General features: G+C 28.8%; 2 protein-coding genes and 5 pseudogenes across 7 annotated transcripts; 4 read left to right on the forward strand and 3 right to left on the reverse strand.

The window, feature by feature from the left end:
• Positions 1 to 948: 948 nt before the first annotated feature.
• On the reverse strand, positions 949 to 1146 carry Bm18260 (annotated as a pseudogene). The gene has a single exon. A coding segment is annotated over exon 1 (198 nt).
• A 5504-nt stretch (positions 1147 to 6650) lies between these two features.
• Positions 6651 to 6848, forward strand: Bm18261 (annotated as a pseudogene). The gene has a single exon. A coding segment is annotated over exon 1 (198 nt).
• Positions 6849 to 8867: 2019 nt separating this feature from the next.
• On the forward strand, positions 8868 to 9035 carry Bm18262 (annotated as a pseudogene). Its single transcript has one exon. A coding segment is annotated over exon 1 (168 nt).
• Positions 9036 to 9705: 670 nt separating this feature from the next.
• Positions 9706 to 10533, forward strand: Bm18263 (annotated as a pseudogene). Its single transcript has one exon. A coding segment is annotated over exon 1 (828 nt).
• Positions 10534 to 13019: 2486 nt separating this feature from the next.
• Bm17077 (Uncharacterized protein) lies at positions 13020 to 16009 on the reverse strand (the record flags this gene model as incomplete). Its single annotated transcript, XM_043082637.1, has 5 exons — positions 13020 to 13291; positions 13537 to 13803; positions 14655 to 14921; positions 15253 to 15495; positions 15562 to 16009. The coding sequence occupies 5 exons, from the start codon at positions 16007 to 16009 to the stop codon at positions 13020 to 13022; spliced, it is 1497 nt and encodes a 498-aa protein (XP_042938571.1).
• Bm18264 lies at positions 14156 to 14278 on the forward strand (annotated as a pseudogene). The gene has a single exon. A coding segment is annotated over exon 1 (123 nt).
• A 3558-nt stretch (positions 16010 to 19567) lies between the features above and the next one.
• On the reverse strand, positions 19568 to 23215 carry Bm17078 (Uncharacterized protein; the record flags this gene model as incomplete). Its single annotated transcript, XM_043082638.1, has 6 exons — positions 19568 to 19839; positions 20128 to 20394; positions 21548 to 21769; positions 21993 to 22235; positions 22459 to 22701; positions 22768 to 23215. 6 exons carry the CDS (start codon positions 23213 to 23215, stop codon positions 19568 to 19570), a joined length of 1695 nt encoding a protein of 564 aa, XP_042938572.1.
• Between the last annotated feature and the right edge of the window lie 1061 nt (positions 23216 to 24276).

Here is a 24276-nt window from a genome sequence, read left to right on the forward strand (position 1 = left end):
TTGCAATACTTTGTGACAAGATAGGAAGAGAAAAACTCATGAAATCTACATTTCTAACTTTTGTAAATAGTAAGTTATCCAGTTTTTTCAATAATTCTAGGTGGTAATGACTTGCTAATCATAATGGTACACATTCTTTTATAATTCCATTAGCCGTCGCATTGCTTGGTGCTGTCACTTATGTGAGAGCAAAGGTGCAGTACAGCGGATTAGCTTATCTGATGAGAAATATACCTGATGGATTATTGGTACACCGTTCATATGCATCAAGGGGTTAGAGGTCAACAGACTTCAGCTAGTTTTTGTATGATTTTTTGTGCATTAATTGGGCTGTTTGCTACATCGCAATAGTTTTCTTCAAGTGTCTGTTCAGCGCAGAATAGATACTTTTGAACTATTCCCCTTCTAATCCACTCGCTATGCTCAGCTTATTTCTTTTTTATTATTAGCAACGGCAGAGTTCTTTTACTCTTCTATCTAGCACGAAAGTACTATCGATATTATTTTCTATTCTGTATTCCTTCTTAATAAATTCTGATTTTTCACATAATTTTTGGAAAATAATAATATCGAGCAAACTTCTGCCACTTGTTGTAGTGGTCGCTCATTTCTTTAGAAACAATGAGCAATAGTTCCAAGCACAAACTCAAGTGAACCATCTGACTGACCTACTCATTTCTTTAAGCACTTCTGATGGATCAAGGTCTTCTACATCTGTTACGATTTTGGATCTCACTGCTATAAAATTAGTACCATCACAATGAATATTTACCATTTTCTTGCAATCATAAGGTCATAACCCAAACTAACTTTTAAGTGAATCGCTAAAAATTAGTCTATTAAAATACCAGCGTCATTACAATTAGTGATTAATTCGCCTATAATGGCCTCATTAGGTCATACTATCCCATAAGGATCATCCTAACTCAAACATTTTTGTGTGTGTTAATCATTTATTATCAGAAATTGATCAAATATAATCTTCCCATGTGTCACCAAATTATGACCTTTCTTAGCTTTTTCAATTAACATGCGAGTCACATGATAATCTATTTCCTTTTCGTTGATAATAAAGTCTATTTCAAAAAAGTTTGGGTATATTGTCTCACCAGAATTTGCTTTAGCATTATCTTTTTTATCAGTTACTACTTTGTCAAATGAGAAATTTTCTGCTTCAGCTTGTAATGCATAAAATGGGTTTCTTGTTATTTATGAATATGAGTTACTTACCTATTAAGTATTAAAGAATTTTTAAGTCAAGTTTCAGACACATTTTAATATGACTTTACTAATTTATTACTGATACCAATTCCTACTGACTTTATCACTGTAACGTAAACGTAGTTACCACCTTGCACTTTTGTTCATATCAATTGTCAATTGCTTCATTGATAAAAAGGAAAATATTTCTCCTTTCTTTAAGGAATTTATTGTTTTGGTTGCTGACTTTCACTTTTACTGGCATCTTTTTTGTTGAGTAGTTAAGTGGCCATCTTATAACGAATTTTATCGATAATCACCAAACTTTTTTCGTGTGCTATTTAACAAAGCTATTTCAGCGTTACGCGCTGTAATTACACCATTTTCGTGCTTTTAAGTTGCTTCAGCTAAAATATTTAAGAAATTCACCAAGTAAGAAAACGACAAAAGAAGACCTAGTTAATATTTATTTAAAAACACTAACGTTTTTTATATATAACATACTAATCACTTATTTTTTTTAAAATTTATTTCTTTAAAACTTTATTTTTTTTTTTAAAAAAAATTTATTTTTTTAAAATCATTTATTTAAAAACACTAACGTTTTTTATGTATTAAATACTTAATAATCGTGACTTAGTTGCTTTTTATTGCAACTAACCATTTACGGTGTGTGTATCAAAATTTAATTAGTTGCTTTTATTGTATATTAAACTATAAAATAAATCTACGTATTATCACGGTTTTAATTGATTAATTTATATGCATTGCACAGGTACTGGTTATTTACTGTTGGTCATTTGATCAGCATAAATAATAAAATAAACTTTAAAAATTAAGTTTTAATCAATATTTTAGAAGCAGAATTAATTAAATTTTTAATTTTTCACGATTTTAATTCATTCTTACAATTAAAATTAATTTATATTTCAAATTTAAATAATACATTTACAAAAATCCCATAATTTATACCGGTATTTGCATATAAAACTAGCTAAGAAGTTCTACTATTATCAAAATTTAATTTCAAAGGATGTTAAAACTATTAAAAAATATCATTTAATAAAAAAAAAAATGATTATTATATACGCATAGTGCGGGAACTGGTCACATACATTGTGGTCATTTGACATCTTAAATAATAAAATAATGCTTAGGCTTAGGCTTAGGGTATATTTAGGCTTAGGCTTAAGCATTATTTCAAATCTAAAAATTGATTTTGGTGAAAATTTTATAATTTTCAAGAGCTTTTTTATATTAAAGGGAGAAGAAATCTCTAGTTTTTTTCAATTTTGATTTTAATTAAATGTTAAAACAATTAAAAAACATCAATTCCTTAAAAAAAATTAGTTATTTTGAACTCAGTTGATTAATTTTATGCGTTGCATACGTAATAAGAAAATAAACTTTAATAACTAAGTTTTTTTTTTAATATTTGAGAGGTGAAATTAATAAGATTTTTAATTTGTCGTAGATTTAATTCATTTCTGCAGCTAAAATTAGTTTTTGTTTGAAATTTTAAGACCGAATTTTATGAAAATTTTATGATTTGCAATGAATCAAAGCCTTTTTTGTATATTAGACTACGAAATAATTTCTAGTAATATCAAATTTTACTTTAATTAAATGTTAAAACTGTTAAAAAAATATATATTCATTAAAAAAAGTCAGATATTTCGAGCTTAATTGATCAATTTATATGCATTGCATAGGTACTGGTTATTTACGACTGGTCATTTGATCGGCATAAATAATTAAATAATCATTCAAAATTAGGTTTTAAACAATGTTTAATTTGCAAAATTATTTAAATTTTTAACTTGCCACTGTTCTAACTCATTCTTACAATTGAAATTAATTTTTATTTCAAATCTAAATATCAAATTTTATGAAAATTCAATAATTTGTTAGGGTTTTGTATACTAAACTACAAAATAAATGCCGGAAATGTCAAAATTTAATTTAATTAAATGTTAGAATATTGAAAAATATCAATTCATAAAAAAAATTAGATAATTTGAACTTAATGATTAATTTATAAGCGTTCTATAGTACTGGTCATTTACGGTGTGGTCATTTGACCAACATTAATAATAAAATAAACTTTAATAATTAAGTTTTAAGTTTTTTCATTTCATAGTTTAATATACAAAAACTTTCAAAAATTATACAATTTTCTTAAATTATGGTATTTAAATTTGGAAAAAAAATTAATATAATTGTAAGAATGAAATAAAACCGTGACAAACAAAGAATTTAATTATTTTTGCTAATAAAATATTGATTAAAAGTTAATTAATGAGGTTTTTTTTAATATTTTATGCTGACCAGTTGACCACACCATGATTGACCAATACCTATGCAACGCTTATAAATTAATCAATCAAGTTCAAATTATTCAATTTTTTTAATATTTTAACATTTAATTAAAATGAGTTTTTGATATTGCTAGAATTTATTTCATAGGTTAATATACAAAAGTGCAATAAATTATTGAATTTTCATAAAATTTGAAATTTAAATACGAATAAAAAATTAATTTTAATTGTAAAAATAAATTAAAATCGTAAAAGCTTATTTAATTATTTATGCTGATCAAATGACCAGTATCCATGAAATGAATAAAAAATAATCAATTAAGTTCAAATTATCTAATTTTTTTTTTATGAATTGATATTTTTCAATATTCTAACACTTAATTAAATTAAATTTTGACAATTTATTTTATAGTTTAGTAGTTTTATATTTATTTTATAGTTTAGTTTTATATTTATTTTATAGTTTAGTATACAAAAACCTAACAAATTATTGAATTTTCATAAAATTTGATATTTAGATTTGAAATAAAAATTAATTTCAATTGTAAGAATGAATTAGAACAGTGGCAAGTTAAAAATTTAAATAATTTTGCAAATAATACATTGTTTAAAGCATAATTTTGAATGATTATTTTATTATTTATGCTGACCAAATGACCAGTATCCATGAAATGAATAAAAAATAATCAATTAAGTTCCAACTACCTAATTTTTTTTTTATGAAGTGATATTTTTCAATATTCTAACATTTAATTAAATTAAATTTTGACAATTCCGGCATTTATTTTGTAGTTTAGTATACAAAACCCTAACATTTCCCAGTTTATTACGCAAAAAACCTTACAAATTATAGGATTTTCACAAAAATCAATTTTAAATTTGAATTAAAAATTAGCATTAATTGTAAAAATGAGTTAGTTCTATGACTAATTAAAAAATTTATTATTTTAACAAGTGAAATTTCAATCAAAACTTTAAACTTTAATTATTTATGCTGACCAAATGACCAACCGTAAATGACCAGTACTATAGAACGCTTATAAATTAATCATTAAGTTCAAATTATCTAATTTTTTTTATGAATTGATATTTTTCAATATTCTAACATTTAATTAAATTAAATTTTGACATTTCCGGCATTTATTTTGTAGTTTAGTATACAAAACCCTAACAAATTATTGAATTTTCATAAAATTTGATATTTAGATTTGAAATAAAAATTAATTTCAATTGTAAGAATGAGTTAGAACAGTGGCAAGTTAAAAATTTAAATAATTTTGCAAATTAAACATTGTTTAAAACCTAATTTTGAATGATTATTTAATTATTTATGCCGATCAAATGACCAGTCGTAAATAACCATTACCTATGCAATGCATATAAATTGATCAATTAAGCTCGAAATATCTGACTTTTTTTAATGAATATATATTTTTTTAACAGTTTTAACATTTAATTAAAGTAAAATTTGATATTACTAGAAATTATTTCGTAGTCTAATATACAAAAAAGGCTTTGATTCATTGCAAATCATAAAATTTTCATAAAATTCGGTCTTAAAATTTCAAACAAAAACTAATTTTAGCTGCAGAAATGAATTAAATCTACGACAAATTAAAAATCTTATTAATTTCACCTCTCAAATATTAAAAAAAAAACTTAGTTATTAAAGTTTATTTTCTTATTACGTATGCAACGCATAAAATTAATCAACTGAGTTCAAAATAACTAATTTTTTTTAAGGAATTGATATTTTTTAATTGTTTTAACATTTAATTAAAATCAAAATTGAAAAAAACTAGAGATTTCTTCTCCCTTTAATATAAAAAAGCTCTTGAAAATTATAAAATTTTCACCAAAATCAATTTTTAGATTTGAAATAATGCTTAAGCCTAAGCCTAAATATACCCTAAGCCTAAGCCTAAGCATTATTTTATTATTTAAGATGTCAAATGACCACAATGTATGTGACCAGTTCCCGCACTATGCGTATATAATAATCATTTTTTTTTTTATTAAATGATATTTTTTAATAGTTTTAACATCCTTTGAAATTAAATTTTGATAATAGTAGAACTTCTTAGCTAGTTTTATATGCAAATACCGGTATAAATTATGGGATTTTTGTAAATGTATTATTTAAATTTGAAATATAAATTAATTTTAATTGTAAGAATGAATTAAAATCGTGAAAAATTAAAAATTTAATTAATTCTGCTTCTAAAATATTGATTAAAACTTAATTTTTAAAGTTTATTTTATTATTTATGCTGATCAAATGACCAACAGTAAATAACCAGTACCTGTGCAATGCATATAAATTAATCAATTAAAACCGTGATAATACGTAGATTTATTTTATAGTTTAATATACAATAAAAGCAACTAATTAAATTTTGATACACACACCGTAAATGGTTAGTTGCAATAAAAAGCAACTAAGTCACGATTATTAAGTATTTAATACATAAAAAACGTTAGTGTTTTTAAATAAATGATTTTAAAAAAATAAATTTTTTTTAAAAAAAAAAATAAAGTTTTAAAGAAATAAATTTTAAAAAAAATAAGTGATTAGTATGTTATATATAAAAAACGTTAGTGTTTTTAAATAAATATTAACTAGGTCTTCTTTTGTCGTTTTCTTACTTGGTGAATTTCTTAAATATTTTAGCTGAAGCAACTTAAAAGCACGAAAATGGTGTAATTACAGCGCGTAACGCTGAAATAGCTTTGTTAAATAGCACACGAAAAAAGTTTGGTGATTATCGATAAAATTCGTTATAAGATGGCCACTTAACTACTCAACAAAAAAGATGCCAGTAAAAGTGAAAGTCAGCAACCAAAACAATAAATTCCTTAAAGAAAGGAGAAATATTTTCCTTTTTATCAATGAAGCAATTGACAATTGATATGAACAAAAGTGCAAGGTGGTAACTACGTTTACGTTACAGTGATAAAGTCAGTAGGAATTGGTATCAGTAATAAATTAGTAAAGTCATATTAAAATGTGTCTGAAACTTGACTTAAAAATTCTTTAATACTTAATAGGTAAGTAACTCATATTCATAAATAACAAGAAACCCATTTTATGCATTACAAGCTGAAGCAGAAAATTTCTCATTTGACAAAGTAGTAACTGATAAAAAAGATAATGCTAAAGCAAATTCTGGTGAGACAATATACCCAAACTTTTTTGAAATAGACTTTATTATCAACGAAAAGGAAATAGATTATCATGTGACTCGCATGTTAATTGAAAAAGCTAAGAAAGGTCATAATTTGGTGACACATGGGAAGATTATATTTGATCAATTTCTGATAATAAATGATTAACACACACAAAAATGTTTGAGTTAGGATGATCCTTATGGGATAGTATGACCTAATGAGGCTCAAAATATCAATTTGTTTTAAGGAATTGATATTTTTAAATATTTTAACATTTAATTAAATTAATTTTTTTTACATTACTGGAATTTATTTTATAATTTAACATACAAAACCCTAACAAATTATTGAATTTTCATAAAATTTGATTTTTAAATTTGGAATAAAAATTAATTTTAATTGTAAGAATGAATTAAAATCGTTTAGTTAAAATTTAATTAATTTTGCTAATAAAATATTGATTAAAACTTAATTTTTAAAGTTTATTTTATTATTTGTGTTGATCAAATGACCACAATGTATGTGACCAGTACCCATGCGATGCATAAAAAACAATCAATTAAGTTCAAATTGTCTAATTTTTTTAATCGATTGATTTTTTTTAATATTTTAACATTTAATTAAAATCGAAATTGATAAAACTAGAAATTATTTCTTCGTTTAATATGCAAAAACTCTTACAAATTATAAGATTTTCATAAATTTCGATACTTAAATTTGAAATGAAAATTAATTTGATTGCAACAATGAATTAAATCTCTGACTAATTAAAAATTTTATTAATTTCACAACTGAAATATTGCTTGAAACCTAATTATTAAAGTTTATTTTATTATTTATGTTGCATTTGACCAAACACCGTAAATGACCAATACCTATACAATGCATATAAATTTATCAATTAAGTTCAAAATAATTTTTTTTTTTTTTGATGAATTGATACTTTTTAATAGTTTTTACATTTAATTAAAATAAAATTTGATAATATAAGGACTTTTTACCCGGTTTACTGTGCAAAAACTTTAACAATTAATAGGATTTTCACAAAAATCAATTTCTAAATTTGGAATAAAAATCACCTTTAATCGTAAAAATGAATTAAAAAAGCATGACAAATTAAAAATTTTATTAATTTTGCTGATGAAACATTGGGCAAAACTTAATTGTAAAAGTTTATTTTATTATTTTGAGCTGTCAAATGATGTCGTGAAAGACGAAATATTTAAATTATTATATCCAAAACTAACAAATTCCTCTTATCTAATTCCTTTTCCTCACACAACAAAAACCCTTTGTTAGCAAACCCTTCGTTAGCAAAACCCTTTATTAGCAGTCTTTGTTTCATATCATTTAAATGTCCTCCTCTGCCGAATATCTGGTCAGTTCAGTTCTGTATATAAACTAATCTTGTTAACAATCTTCTTTGTTCATCCATGAGAAATCCTCCCATCTAATCTCCATTCGTTAAATCAGTCTTATATATAACCCAACCAATCCTTCCATAACCATCATTTGCTTTATGTTTTGGGTGGTATTGGGATGCGTCTAATACTTTATAATTTTGTGTTATTTCACCATTTTTATATAATTGCATTTTTTATAGTTTACGCGTTTGTTAAACGGTGTAGCATCCGTACGATATGTATAAAGCGCTATTATTTGCTTCATGTTAAATAAAGGTTTGAGGTTTCACGACAAGTTTGAGGTTTCACGACAAATGACCACACCCTAATGACAGTTCCGGTGCAATGCATATTAAATAGTCAATTAAGTTTAACAAATACTTTTTTTTAATGAATTGATATTTTTTGAAAGTTTTAACACTTAATTAGAATGAAATTTGATAATACTACAATTTTTTTCCTAGTCTAATATACAAAAATTCTTGCAAATTGTAGGATTTTCATAAAAATCAATATTTTATTTTGAAAATTATTATGGTTTATTTTATTATTTAAGCTTTCATACTTCCAATGTTAAGTTTATGCGTCATTTTTAACTAATTTTGACAATGAATTTGAGATAAAATATGAATTAAAATTGAATTTTCATTATGAAATACAATTATTTCGAAATTATGCGACATTTTCTTACGGTAATATATCCGAGCAATGATTATCTTTGTTTTGCGGTAAAATTTTTTTCTACAATATTATTTGAATGAGCAATTTCAATTGTAAAAAAATGATAAAACGGATATCAAAAGGGAAACAAGCTATTTTCTGCATTCTTGACACGTTACTTAAAATTGCTCAGTGGTTATTAAAGTTTATTTCACCTGCTGTATGGTCTTTTATCACATGTTTCTTGCATGAATTTAAAGATGGCAGGGAATTTATAATTTTGCTTGCATAATGTCTGCAAATTTCGTGCAGGCGTTTCTGATTTTACCGCTATTTATGTGGTGGCGTAAGGGTATATCATCAATTCAAGTGGTAAGGCAGTGGTTTTCTGTGTTGCTGTGCAAGTTTTCGATCCCTTCTACCCTGGCCCCGTATCAAGGGTGGTGGTGTGAAAGTGTAGAATTTTTCTCTAATAAGTTAATGTTATTAAATTGTATACAATATAATATTAACATTCATAAATAGAACAGTTGTATGGGACGTAGAAACTATATAACGCTGATTCAATAAAAATCTTAAGAGGTCATGATACTGTAAAGAATCATTCAGGTATGTACATGTACATTGGGGGATTACCTGATCATAGGTCTGGTTTGCTGTGTATATATGAGGTTGTTGATAATAAATATATAAATGAGTCTTTAGCTGGGTATTGCGACAAAACTGAGGTTGATAATGGCCCAAAATCCTCTCATTATAACTCATGAGATCACCTGTAAATCAAAATCCTGTTTTATAACATATTTAGATTAGAAATTAAATGCACTTCACTTTGAAAGTGCAACACGTAAAACGTTGTATTTAACTTTACAAATACACGTAGTGCATATTATTCTTTATATTGTAATTTTAAAAGGAGTATTTCCTTGAGCTTGTTTAGTAGCCTTTAAACTTCTCGCTTCAGTGGTGGAGTAAAAAGTACTTTTTCTGACAAAAAAAAAAAGTTAGATCAATCGCTTTTGGATGAATTAGAGGAATTGGTCATTAGTAAGGATATTGGTCATAAAACTTGCAAGTTGATTATTGATAGGTTTGCAAGATCAAATTTGATAAAGAAGTTGAGCATAATATTATTATCACACAGCAGCTAATGAACGAAGTAGAAACGATAAATTTTAGACAAAAAACCACATATAATAATGGTGGTATGTGTAGTGGTGATGGTAATGGTAAAGTCAATCACAGCTATTGCTAATGCTTGCGTATAGATATAAGATTAATCCGTGATGCTCGTTACGTATGACACGTCTAGGGCTGCTGCTAGTGACAGTTAAACATGTGGACAGGACGTTCTGATTGCTTTGTTGTTATTTGAGAGTACGGTAAACGATTCTGCAAGTGTGGCGTGTAGAGCAGTAAGTTAAGCTAAAAAGATAGCATAGATGTTGTTCTGATTGACTGATAGAGCAGGCAGGCTGCAGAGTAATGTTAATGTTATGGAGGACTTATCAAAGATATATAGAACGATAAAGAACTTGGATGGCACTGCTCCTCATAATTTATTTTGGTTCTCGATGCGATTACCGCTCAAAATGTTTGTAGCTAATTAGAGGCATTTAGTAAAATGGTTAGTTAGTTACAGGATTAATTATTATAACAAAGCTAGATGGTACTGCTAAGGGAGGAGTGGTGATTGGACTTGTAGAAAGTTATAAAGTTACATGCTGTAGAAAGGTGAGGACTTGAGGGAGTTCACTAGCAAAGAATTTCCTAAAGTGCTATTGACTGTGATTAAAGATCCCCTTTAATTCTTTTATGTGGCCAAGCTTAATTATTTCGATATGATGAGAGGAGTAATTGCCATTTTGAGGCATAATTGCTTTTTCAAGATTTTTTTGCTTCTTTATCCTCAGATTAGCATATGAGATATGTCTAATCTTACCTAAAAGTGCAATTTCACGTGAATGCTACTGAAGTTGACAGCGGTAAACTTACTATGCTTGAAATAAGAGAGAGAGATGAACCGATGGTTCTTGTATTTTCAACCCTCATCCAATGTTCAGATACATTTCTTTTTTATGCAGAGACTTTTGCAACGAGCATTTAGCACTGCAATGATAATAGCCAATCGGTTGATATTTCATCCAATTACTGTTCTTCTTGGATTTTCCACGTTTATTCCGTTGTTAACACTTGAACTTCCATCAAAACCGGTCTGGAATCCTCAATTCCTACAAGTGTCAACAAATTCTCTATCGTCAGCATTACCTGTTACCAAATAATGATGATGGATTTCAATAGGTAATAATCCAGCTTCAGACATTTCAAAATACCACTTCATTTGTAAAACCAAATCTATTTTTATAACATGCAAAATACGGCAATGATTGCTGTTTTCATCTTCAAAATATAGTAAGCATTACGTTCACCATACCTTTTAAAGTTTTTGGTTCTGCTATTTATCTGTCCTTAGTTATATGGCCAACTATTAAAAAATAAATATCGTGTTGTTTTACAAGAACGGTTAAATCATGAACACATGTTTTTTTAAAGTGCCTGTGCTGATGTAATTTTACTATCATACATTGTAATAGTTAAAATTAATAGTCAAATTCATTTTTTTTTTTAATAGAAATATTTATTATTCTATTGATTTTTCTCTTGATTTAGGTTAATAAACATTGTGTTTTATGATTTATTTATCGTTCAACCATTTATAATTGATATTTAATTGCTTTTCTGATTATAATTGGGGTGAAAAACTTTCCAAAAACTAGAAGAACATGTCGATTTTAAAGCAAAATGTATAAAAAATCCATATTTCTTCCATAATTCAATGAAATTTCGACTTTACTACTACTCAAGGACCATAAAATTTATTAAATTCATTATGCAAATAATCGAACACTAAATCTGTAACATTAAATGACATTAAATTTGTAAAAAAAAACTAATTTTAATGTCAAAAAGAATTAAAATCATCACTAATGCAAATTTTTTTTAATTTCATCATTAAAAAACTGCTTCAAAGTGAATTTTATAAACTTTTTTCTTTGCATAAATTGTCAAATATCCCCGATGGAATGTGTGTAGATCAGGGAGAATGTAAATTAAATAACCAATTAAGTTTAAAATATATTTATTTTTAAATGATTACATTTTTTCTAACATTTTTGGCATTTAATTAAAACAGAATCTAACAGATTTAAAAATTTTTCAGTATTAAATTCACAAAAACTCTTAGAAATTGTCAAAATTTCCTAGAGATCCATATCGAAATTTGTGACTAAAATTAATTTAGCGTCAAAAATTAATTGAAATCATCACAATTTACAAATATTATTAATTTTTACATTGTAAGATTGCTCCAAAATGAATTTATTAAACTTTTTTTTTTTTTTTGCATAAGTTGTCAAATATCCACGACAGAATGTGAGCAAAGCAAGTACAATGCAAATAAAATAAAATTCAACAGCTTTTTCCTATTGAACTTAGTCAGTTAATTAATAATCAACAATTATAAAAAATAAGCTAAAAATCTATCTTAACTTTCGCTGCTTAAAACACCTCATATTCTCCAGTTTTGTTATATATTATTAGGAGAATACTTTCCTCTCACTTACGTATTTTTTATTACCTTTTTGTATGACAAATCGTTTGCTGTGAATTCGAATTTTACTGTCAGTTTGTTGTTTATGTATTTCTGTGATATTCATGGAATAATAAATGGAGAAAAAAAATAAATCATTAATCGGTCACTGCATTCTGATGTCTCGAAAACGTCTGATTGCTACACGCCTTTTCTCATGTTTGCGAAGAATGTCCAAATTGTGTCTCATTTTCTAGAATGAAAATTTTTAGTTGTTTTATAGCGCTGAAAAAATGATTTGGCTTTGTGGGCGGAATGATATATTTTTCTGCATGTTTTTCGTTTAGAAAAACAAAATAATTCGACTAAAAGTGTTTTTTTTTTTATTTCTTTCTTCGTTGATATTTTCAATGTTTGTTAAAGCATTATTAAAGCATTAATGTATCTTAAAGCTTTATTGTCACCATTGTCAACATATTTTTAAGCAATTGGTTCTTAGGTCATGGGCAGCTGCTACGCATTAAGTGCACGATATGAAAAGAAATAAATATGCAGTATTTAATGAATGCATTAAATAAACTTTGTATTGTCACTCAGCGGTTACAAATGTTTCGCAACACATTTCACATGCATGCTATTTCAGGTTGACATATGCTTTTAAAATTGTGCTAAATTTGCAAACTAACGAGATTTTGTTTGGCAGCTCTTCTTGTGAGATTTCAGTGCATTCCTGGTGGTGAAGAATCTGCCACAACCCTCGCATTGAGGATGAGGCTCATGCGTTTGCTTGTGGTTGAAAAATGTTGAATCATAGTCAAATGTCCTCCCACAACCGGGCACTCTGCATTCATAGATGAAGGGCTGACCATGTGTTTTCCTATGTGTTATATATTCTTTGTAACTTTTCGCGATCACAGCACACCCGGGGTAGAGGCATTCGTAGCTTCGTTTATCTAAAAAATTCTTATGATATTTGTTTTTGCAGTTGGTATTTTATTATGGGTTTGGCAGCTAAAATATTACTTCAATGAAATAATCTTACTACATTCCATTTCAAATAATTTAGATCACAAGAAAATGTTTAATTATCTTCGCCTATAGTTACACATTGTCACTTAGCATTTTCATAACACATTTCACGTGCATTCTATTTCAGACTGATATATCTGTTTGAAATGTGCCAAATTTGCAAACTAACGAGATATCGCTTGGCAGCTCTCCTTATGTCTAGTTAGTGTATTTCTACTAGTGAAGAATCTGCCACAACCCTCGCATTGAGGATTAGGTTCATGCGTTTCCTTGTGATTGCGAAATGATGAGTCATAGGCAAATGTCCGTCCACAACCGGGCACTTTGCATTCATAGATGAAAGGTTGACCGTGTGTTTTCTTATGTGTTACATATTCGTTGTAATTCATCGCGATCACAGCACACCCGGGGTAGAGGCATTCATAGCTTCGTTTATCTAAAAATCTATTAAGATATTTGTTTTTGCAATTGGTATTTTATTATGGTGTTTGGGAGCTAATTAAGTGATCTAATAAACCATAGAAATATTACTTCAATGAAATACATTTCATTTTAAGTAATTTATATCACAAGAAATTGCTTAATTATTTTCCAGTATATATAAATATCGGCCTTGCATTGGATATAAGTTTTGGTAAGTAGGGTAGCTAAATTTCTTTTTCTTTCTTTTTCTCCTTAGGGTTATTGGAAGTAACAAACTCCTTTATTTAAAGCCGAAGTTTTGCTCCCTCCATTTTAATAATTTAAAATTAGTGATTATAAACATTTTTATATTATAAATATTTAAAGAATTTTTATTTCTTGGAGGGGTGGATAGAACTGAGATGAATGTTAACCTGTATCATTATCAAGGCAAGTGAATTACGACTGACCTTGGTATCGGTTTTGCAGATGAAATTATGCCAGTTATTAATTGCTGATGTAAGTTTTATTGCTCAAGAGAAGAAAGATTTGCTTGGAATAATAATTACGCATGCTCATGAAGACCACCGCAATGCAGTGCCTTACTTATAAAAAGAGTTACAATGTCTGATATATACAACAAAGCTCACGGTTAACTTTCTCAAGGAATTTCGGCTAGAAGGTATGCTATCTCTAAAAGAAGTGGATATAAATGGCAGTATAAATTTAAGTCTTTTCAACAGCTTTGCAACAAAATGTAATTGCGAATTTTCCGTTGTATCAAGTATCTCGGTGCAGCAGTCACAGATGTTCCATAATACATTTCATAGGCACTCCATTTCAGACTCACATATGTTTAAAATTTTGCTGAATTTGCAAACTAACGAGGTTTTCTTTTGCAACTCATCGTATGATATTGCAGTCCCTTCCTGGTGGTGAAGAATTTGCCGCAGCACTCGCATTGACGATGACGTTCATGCGTTTCCTTGTGACTGCGAAATGATGAATCATGGTTGAATGTCCTCCCACAACCGGGCACTCTGCATTCATAGATGAGAGGTTGACCATGTGCTTTCCTATGTGTTATATATTCGTTGTAATTTGTCGCGATCACAGTACACCCGGGATAATAACAAATATACTTTCTCTTATCTGAAAAATTCATGTCAAAACATGCATTTTTGCAATCAGTAAATCTATTATACTATTTTGTAGTTAAGTAATGTGAGAAATCACAAAAATGTCAGTGCACAAAAACAATATCATATTGAATATTTTAAGTAATTTAAGTAACAAGTAGTTATTTACTTATCTCTATTTACATGTTTTAAGCAGTAATCATACATTTAATGTCGCATTCTGAACGACGAAATAAGTTTTGGGTTTTGATTCGTTATTACTTCTATCTTCAATTTCATGCTGTTAATGAAATTGAAGAACTGTAAGAGATGGAACGAAAAGTTGTTGCGTAATTAATTATTACCTGTTTTTGATCCTTCATTGGTACTCTCCCTGTAGTCGGCGACATTCAAGCTATCCGAGAAGTGCTTATTGTCCATGTTGTTCAGTTCAGCATTTCCATGTTGACCGGATGTACCGTCTGAGGAAAGAGTAAGTTGGTGAAAATAGATCGGAACGACATTTTGTTGTGAACCAGGTAAGTGCATATACGTGATAATGTCATCGGTGTCGACATTAAGTGGCGAAGAAGTCCCACTTTGAGTATCTAAATAACTTAGATCACAAGAAGTTGTTCACTTATCTTTTCACATATTTGAAGCAAAAGTCTCACCTCTAATGGAAGGATATCGTGCTTTATCATCATTCGTTTTTAATTCTCCATTGGCATCTCTCCATAATGAATCCAAATTTGAGGCAAGTGATGACTCCAAATTAGTGTGGACAATGAAATCATCATAACTAGGTGAGATGAAACCAGGATGAGGAGTAATTGTGAACAGATCGGTCTCAGAATTCGATTCTTTACTGCTTATATCCTCAATTCCACTCACTTGAGCGAAATCAATGAATTGCGAAGGATCGAACAGAAATTCTGAGCTAAATAATGGTTCAAAGTTGTTGTAATCAAAGCTATCTGAGACACCAGAATAAGTATTATTTGTAATAATTTCATCAGCAGCGCCGAAATTAGGTGGATAGAAAGTTTCATTTTTATCAGAAGCGATGCAAAGTAGAAGATTGAACCAGATGATTGGTGTTATAGATACAGTGAAGAACATGATGGAACACAATTTTGTGAAATGACAGAAATATTCAAATGAAAGCTTTTTATTTCAATTAAAGATCAAAGATTCAAACAGTTTTTAATCTGCCTATTGTTTATCGTTTTTTTCTTTTACATTTTCGTTTTTCTCTTGCCCAACTGCTAGTTTATGAATGCTCTTTTGAATCCGGAAGGAAGTGTTACAATAGCGCGTACGTAAATCTGATACTTAGGAAGAGTATTGTTCCATCATTTCAGTAATACGACCTGAAGAATGAGATTCTAATCATTTTCATGCATTTAATTGGGTTCATTTAATAAAGTCGCATCTTCACATCTGTTGATAGTATCACCGATGGGAACTTCATCGGATGGAAGCATCACCTGAAATTTGCTAATTATTGCTTTTTGACATACATCCACTGCTATTATCAGAAAGAATTTCAACATAAGCGATGTTTGATGTTTGAAAAGATGGGACAATTTTCAAAAGTTTGATTGACAAAATGGAGATAACATTTGTATAAAGGAAATTGATGAATGGCAGGGATTAAATGTCATCGTATGGTGAAATATTTAATTAATTGTGTAGTATTAAATAATCCTGTCTGCTTTGTTTAATAAAATATAGTATATTGAGTGGTAAGTAAAATATTGAGTGAGTTATTTGCATATTGTAAAAGTTTCAGTTTTAAATTTTGGTGACGTAAATCAAATGACAATTGGAAATATATTAACTTATTTCCAATATTTATTCTTAGGTACTGCCTGGTACCTTAATAGCATTTCAATTGATCATTCCATGTATCTTTCTTCCCATCTATTCTTCTAAATTAATTTCTTTACCTAATAATTGAGTTAATAATATTCCATACATATGATTTGTTTTGCAACAGTAATTCCATTAATATTTGAAAATATATTTGTTTGTTTAATCAAAAATTAACTGATAATACATTACTGATTTAAGTGATGAATTTAACTCCTATTTATTGTGACATTTGTTTTTTTGTTAAAAAATTACGAATAAATTTGTTGAAAGGAATTTTCAAATCTATCGTCCAATTTTATTGTGATGATTAAGTGCTAATTTTGCTGCCAGACTATGTCACCAAACAATTAAAAGTATAAGAGTATGATAATGGTTAATTTATTCATTATATCAGGTAAGTTAAAATAGGGTATAACAATCAGTACTTCAGCATTTGTTTGAATGACCAAAGTAATATTTTTTAATATTTACTTCTTTTCTCTTTTGGTGATTTGAGTACTTTGTAAATAATAATAAAAAAATGAATTGGGTCACGATTAGCTTTGATGCACTTTAGTTTTTCTTTTAATTTTTAATTGCAAATGAATTTTACCCATTTACTTTAATCACCAATATGTATAAAATTATAATTTTCACGAGATATGGCTTAAAGATATCGGAAGATTACTTACTTCAGCATTGTTTAATACTTCGTAATTACGATTGCACCATTTTTTGTTTCTATGTAGATCATAAGAGTGATTAATGGTAAGCCAGTTACAGCAAAAAACTTATTCGGTGGTAGACTAAAAAATATTATTGTGTGTTGACATGATAGGTGTCAAAGTCGAATCATAAGCGATTTAGTAGACTGCAGACAAATTGCAAAATGATTCGATGTATTAAGTGCTAGGCTTTTCTATCAATTTGTAAAATAATAATAGTGAGCAAATTTTCACTTAGTATATATCTTAATCATTTTCTCTTTATTCCCATCGTAGATAAATTGTTTTGTAAAGATTTTAATCTTGGCCATTTACTTTATTAAATTTTTCAGTGCTAGAAAATTGGGAAAAGTTAAGCGGAAATTTGTCGTTTAATTGAGGAAATATTTTGAGGGAAAATTTTTTTTCTTCACATTTAGGTTTTTGCTAAGTCACAAATATTGGTAAATTATGCTTTATTATAGAAGGAAAAAACTTTGACACATTATGTATTTAATAAATTGTTTTTAAGGAGATCTCGGAAGTCCTCGGAAATTCTGCTACATTTATTTTTCAAGGGTCAACAGTTACTTTTTTTTTAAGCTGTGATAAATATGATAATTAATTATAAACAACTATGAAAATAAAATCAGATCATAAACTGATCACAAAAATTTTTTAGGTGCTACTTTGTTCAGCTAAAATAAATGAACAGTCGCAGTTTGGCTTAGCAGATGGAATGCATATCTTTCATGAATTATCAATTTAGCCGAGAGGGCAAACAGTATTCATTTCTATATTGATATTTCCAAAATTTGTTGATGTATCATTGAAGCATCACTTTCACCATTGTCAACCTTTTAAGCAAATGATTCATTAGTCATCGACAGCTAATACATCTGAATGAGTGATAATGACGAGAAAAATGTTGCAGCATCTAATGTGTGTGTAAGTATAGGTATCATCCTAAGCCTAACCCTAAGCTTAAATGCAAGTGTTATCCTAATCCTTTTCTATATGATATGATTACATGAAGAATTGCATATTTTATTGGAGTAAATGCACATTTGTTGTTCTTTTTAACGACAATTTTGATTTTGATGATAAATTTTGGTTTTGTCGCCTTCTGTTAGATGTGAAACAGTGCCTTTCATATATAGAAAAGCAATATTGTTCTTGTGAAGATCTTAAAGAAGTTTTTCTACATCCACTTTTCAATGATTAACTTAAAAAATTTTTTAGTGTCGAATACTCGAAGTTTTTCCATTAAACATAATATCTGCCATCTATTTTACACGTTAAGGTTTAGGCTAAATTATAAGTGGTATGCTTTTTTCTTATAATACCATTTCTTTGCTTAAAACCACTTCGCGATGCCAATTTTGTTATAAATTTTTAGGTAAATACTTTCTTCTCATTTATGATGCTTTTTCATATTAGCTTTTGGCATGACAAATCGTTTATTTCAGTTGTGAGCGCATTTTGTACATTTAAATGCTTGCCTCCGAATATTATTGCCAATTAGTACATTTATGCATTTCTGTGATATTCATGGAATAATAAATAGGGAAGAAATATTTAAAAAATCCAATGGTAAAATAAAATTATTAACCGGTCGCTACAATCTGATGCTTCGAAAACGTCCGATTGTTACGTCTTTTCCTCATGCTTGCGAAGAATGCCCAAATTGTGTCCCGTTTTCTAGAATGAAAATTTTCAGTTTTATAACGCCAAAAAAATAATAATAATTGCAGTTTGTCGCAGTTTGGTTTTGTGGATAGAATAATATTCGTGAATGTATGCTTTTCTGCATACATTCCACGAATTAGAAAAATAAAGCAATTTGGTTAAGAGTGAAAGGATAATTTTTCCTCTGTTGATATTTTCAATATTTATTGATGTATATTGAAGCGCCATTGTCACCACTGTCAACACATTTTTAAGCAATCGGTTCTTAGGACCTGGATAGTAGTACTGAGTGCGAAAATATATATATATAGCATCTTAATGAATTTGTCTAATGAATTTTGTATTGTCACTCAGCAGTCACAAATCCTTCATAACACACTTCACGTGCATTCTATTTTAGGCTGACCTAAGTTTTGTTAACTTTGGGAAACTAACGAGGAGCTCTGGAACACGATTTCTTGTGAAGTTTTAATACACTCATACGATAAAAGAATTTGCCACAGCCCTCGCATTGACAACGAGGTTCATGCGTTTGCTTGTGGTCGCGTAACGATGATTCATGGTTGAATGTTCGTCCACAACCGGACACTTTGCATTCATAAATAAAAGGTCCATTGTGTGTTCTTTTATGCTTTAGATTATCGTTGAAACTTTTCGAGATCACAGCACATCCAGAATAAAGGCATTCATAACCTCGTTTATCTAAAAAAAATTCACATTTGTTTTTGTAATTGACATTCCACTATGGTTAATTGAGTTTTGATAAGCCATAAAAATATCACTTCCATGAAATAATCTTACTATATTCCATTTCAAATAATTTAAATCACAAGAAGATGTTTAATTATCTTTTGTATAGCTACAACAAAAAATGTAATTGAGTTTTTCCGTTGTATTGTCACTCAACGGTTACAGATGCTTCATAACACATTTCAACTTTATTTTAGGCTAATATGAGTGCTCAAAAATTTGCTAAATTTGCAAACTAACGAAATTTTGTTGGGCAGTTCTTCTTGTGTTTTTGTAGTCCATTTTTGGTACTAAAGAATTTGCCACAGCACTTGCACTGATGATGATATTCATGCGTTTGCTTGTGATTGTAAAATGATGGTTTACGATCGAATGTCCGTCCACAACCGGGCACTTTACATTCATAGATGAAGGGTTGACCATGTGCTTTTCTATGTGCTATATATTCATTGTAATCTTTTGTGACCATAGTACATCCTCGATAGACACATTCGTAGCTTCGTTCGTCTAAAAAACTCTTATGATATTCGTCTTTGCAATTATTAATCCATGTGATAAATAATCATAAAAATATCAGTGCATAAAATAATCTTAGTGTATCTCATTTCAAATTACTTAAATCATAATAATCTGTTTATTTATCTTCTCATATGTTTGAAACAAAACTTTTGGTATTACTTTTTACTTTTGATGCTATACTTCCAATGGAAAGCACAACAAATGATTGTGAATTTTCTGTTGTGGCGAAATCAAGTTTAGTTTTCGTCATTGTTTGTACTCCCAACTTCAAGTAATCGAGTAATGGACAAGTAATTTTTTTAAAAAAAAAAAATTAATCTTTCGCGATATTAAAACATCAGTTGTTACGGTATATGCTAACTGCCTGCCACAGGACTTTAGTCATATACAAAAGGCACTGAGGTTAGAAAAATGTCGCAGCATTTTCTGAATTGTATATTGCTATACCATGGTCACCGATGTTTTAAACCACATTTCCATATACATTATATTTTAAATTGAACGATTTTAAATATTGTTTTTCAAAAAAAAGTTTAAAAAAAAATTTGTGATACTAACGAAGTAGTGTGCCACAGTGCTTGTTGTGTTTTTGCAGTATATTCTTCCTACAGAAGAGTTTGCCGCAATTTTTGCATTGATGCTTAGGTTGATGCGTTTGTATGTGACTACAAAATGATGTTCTATGGTTGAATGTCCTCCCACAACCGGGCACTTTGCATTCATAGATGAGAGGTTGACCATGTGTTTTCCTATGTGTTATATATTCGTTGTAATTTGTCGCGATCACAGTACACCCGGGATAATAACAAATATACTTTCTGTTATCTGAAAAATTCATGTCAAAACATGCATTTTTGCAATCAGTAAATCTATTATACTATTTTGTAGTTAAGTAATGTGAGAAATCACAAAAATGTCAGTGCACAAAAACAATATCATATTGAATATTTTAAGTAATCTAGGTAACAAGTAGTTATTTACTTATCTTCTCACATGTTTCAAGCAATAATTGTACTTTTAATGTCGCCTTCTGAACGACGAAATAAGTTTTGGTTTTTGATTCGTTATTGTGAAGAACTATTCATAGTTCTGAAGAACTATAAGAGATAGAGAGAAAAATCGTTATGCAATTCATCATTACCTGTTTTTGATCCTTCATTGACCTGTTTTTGATCCTTCATTGATGTGTTATCGATGTTGCTCTCTTCAGCATTTCCATGTTGACCGGATGTATCGTCTGAGGAAAGAGTAAGTTGGTGAAAATAGATCGGAACGACATTTTGTTGTGAACCAGGTAAGTGCATATACGTGATAATGTCATTGGTGTCGACATTAAGTGGCGAAGAAGTCCCACTTTGAGCATCTAAATAACTTAGATTTCAATATCTTAGGTACTAAGCGTTTATCTATATCATCTCACATATTTGAAGTAAAAATTATACTTTTAAGTTATTTCTAGAATTTCGATCGATAATTGTGGATTTTTTGTTTTAGTGTGGTAGATATGTTTAATTTTATGGATTGAATGAAAGTAAAAAAAAAACTATAAAAGTAGAAAGAAAAATCGTTATGCAATTTGTCATTACTTGTTTCTGATCCTTCATTGGTATTTCCCCTGTACTTGGGGACATTCAAGTTATCCGAGAAGTGCTTATTGTCCATGTTGATCAGTTCAGCATTTCCATGTTGACCGGATGTACCGTCTGAGGAAAGAGTAAGTTGGTGAAAATAGATCGGAACGACATTTTGTTGTGAACCAGGTAAGTGCATATACGTGATAATGTCATTGGTGTCGACATTAAGTGGCGAAGAAGTCCCACTTTGAGCATCTAAATAACTTAGATTTCAATATCTTAGGTACTAAACGTTTATCTATATCATCTCACATATTTGAAGTAAAAATTATACTTTTAAGTTACTTCTAGAATTTCGATCGATAATTGTGGATTTTTTGTTTTAGTGTGGTAGATATGTTTAATTTTATGGATTGAATGAAAGTAAAAAAAAAACTATAAAAGTAGAAAGAAAAATCGTTATGCAATTTGTCATTACTTGTTTCTGATCCTTCATTGGTATTTCCCCTGTACTTGGGGACATTCAAGTTATCCGAGAAGTGCTTATTGTCCATGTTGATCAGTTCAGCATTTCCATGTTGACCGGATGTACCGTCTGAGGAAAGAGTAAGTTGGTGAAAATAGATCGGAACGACATTTTGTTGTGAACCAGGTAAGTGCATATACGTGATAATGTCATCGGTGTCGACATTAAGTGGCGAAGAAGTCCCACTTTGAGTATCTAAATAACTTAGATTACAAGAAGTTGTTCACTTATCTTTTCACATATTTGAAGCAAAAGTCTCACCTCTAATGGAAGGATATCGTGCTTTATCATCATTCGTTTTTAATTCTCCATTGGCATCTCTCCATAATGAATCCAAATTTGAGGCAAGTGATGACTCCAAATTAGTGTGGACAATGAAATCATCATAACTAGGTGAGATGAAACCAGGATGAGGAGTAATTGTGAACAGATCGGTCTCAGAATTCGATTCTTTACTGCTTATATCCTCAATTCCACTCACTTGAGCGAAATCAATGAATTGCGAAGGATCGAACAGAAATTCTGAGCTAAATAATGGTTCAAAGTTGTTGTAATCAAAGCTATCTGAGACACCAGAATAAGTATTATTTGTAATAATTTCATCAGCAGCGCCGAAATTAGGTGGATAGAAAGTTTCATTTTTATCAGAAGCGATGCAAAGTAGAAGATTGAACCAGATGATTGGTGTTATAGATACAGTGAAGAACATGATGGAACACAATTTTGTGAAATGACAGAAATATTCAAATGAAAGCTTTTTATTTCAATTAAAGATCAAAGGTTCAAACAGTTTTTAATCTGCCTATTGTTTATCGTTTTTTTCTTTTACATTTTCGTTTTTCTCTTGCCCAACTGCTAGTTTATGAATGCTCTTTTGAATCCGGAAGGAAGTGTTACAATAGCGCGTACGTAAATCTGATACTTAGGAAGAGTATTGTTCCATCATTTCAGTAATACGACCTGAAGAATGAGATTCTAATCATTTTCATGCATTTAATTGGGTTCATTTAATAAAGTCGCATCTTCACATCTGTTGATAGTATCACCGATGGGAACTTCATCGGATGGAAGCATCACCTGAAATTTGCTAATTATTGCTTTTTGACATACATCCACTGCTATTATCAGAAAGAATTTCAACATAAGCGATGTTTGATGTTTGAAAAGATGGGACAATTTTCAAAAGTTTGATTGACAAAATGGAGATAACATTTGTATAAAGGAAATTGATGAATGGCAGGGATTAAATGTCATCGTATGGTGAAATATTTAATTAATTGTGTAGTATTAAATAATCCTGTCTGCTTTGTTTAATAAAATATAGTATATTGAGTAGTAAGTAAAATATTGAGTGAGTTATTTGCATATTGTAAAAGTTTCAGTTTTAAATTTTGGTGACGTAAATTAAATGATAATTGGAAATATATTAACTTATTTCCGACATTTATTTTTAAGTACTGCTTACTATTTTAATTGTATTTCAGTTGATCACATTCAATTCTTCCTCAACAGATCTATCTCAATGTATTCATAACCGATCGAACTGTAGTAGATTGAGATGGTTAGTACTGAGAAGGCATTAATTCCAGAGTGATCAAAAATGAAAAGTAATTCACAATGAATTGACTGGATATAGGTAAAAATTTGAATGAACAATGATCCAGTGAGTAATAAGTAAAAATGATTCTGACTAAGTAATAATTTAAAACACTACACTTTTTTCAATACCACTCATTTTAATCTTTGCCTTTCTTTTTTAGAGCAAATGAG

This window comes from Brugia malayi (genome assembly GCF_000002995.4).
Source record: "Brugia malayi strain FR3 genome assembly, contig: Bm_007, whole genome shotgun sequence".
NCBI lineage: Eukaryota > Metazoa > Nematoda > Chromadorea > Rhabditida > Onchocercidae > Brugia > Brugia malayi.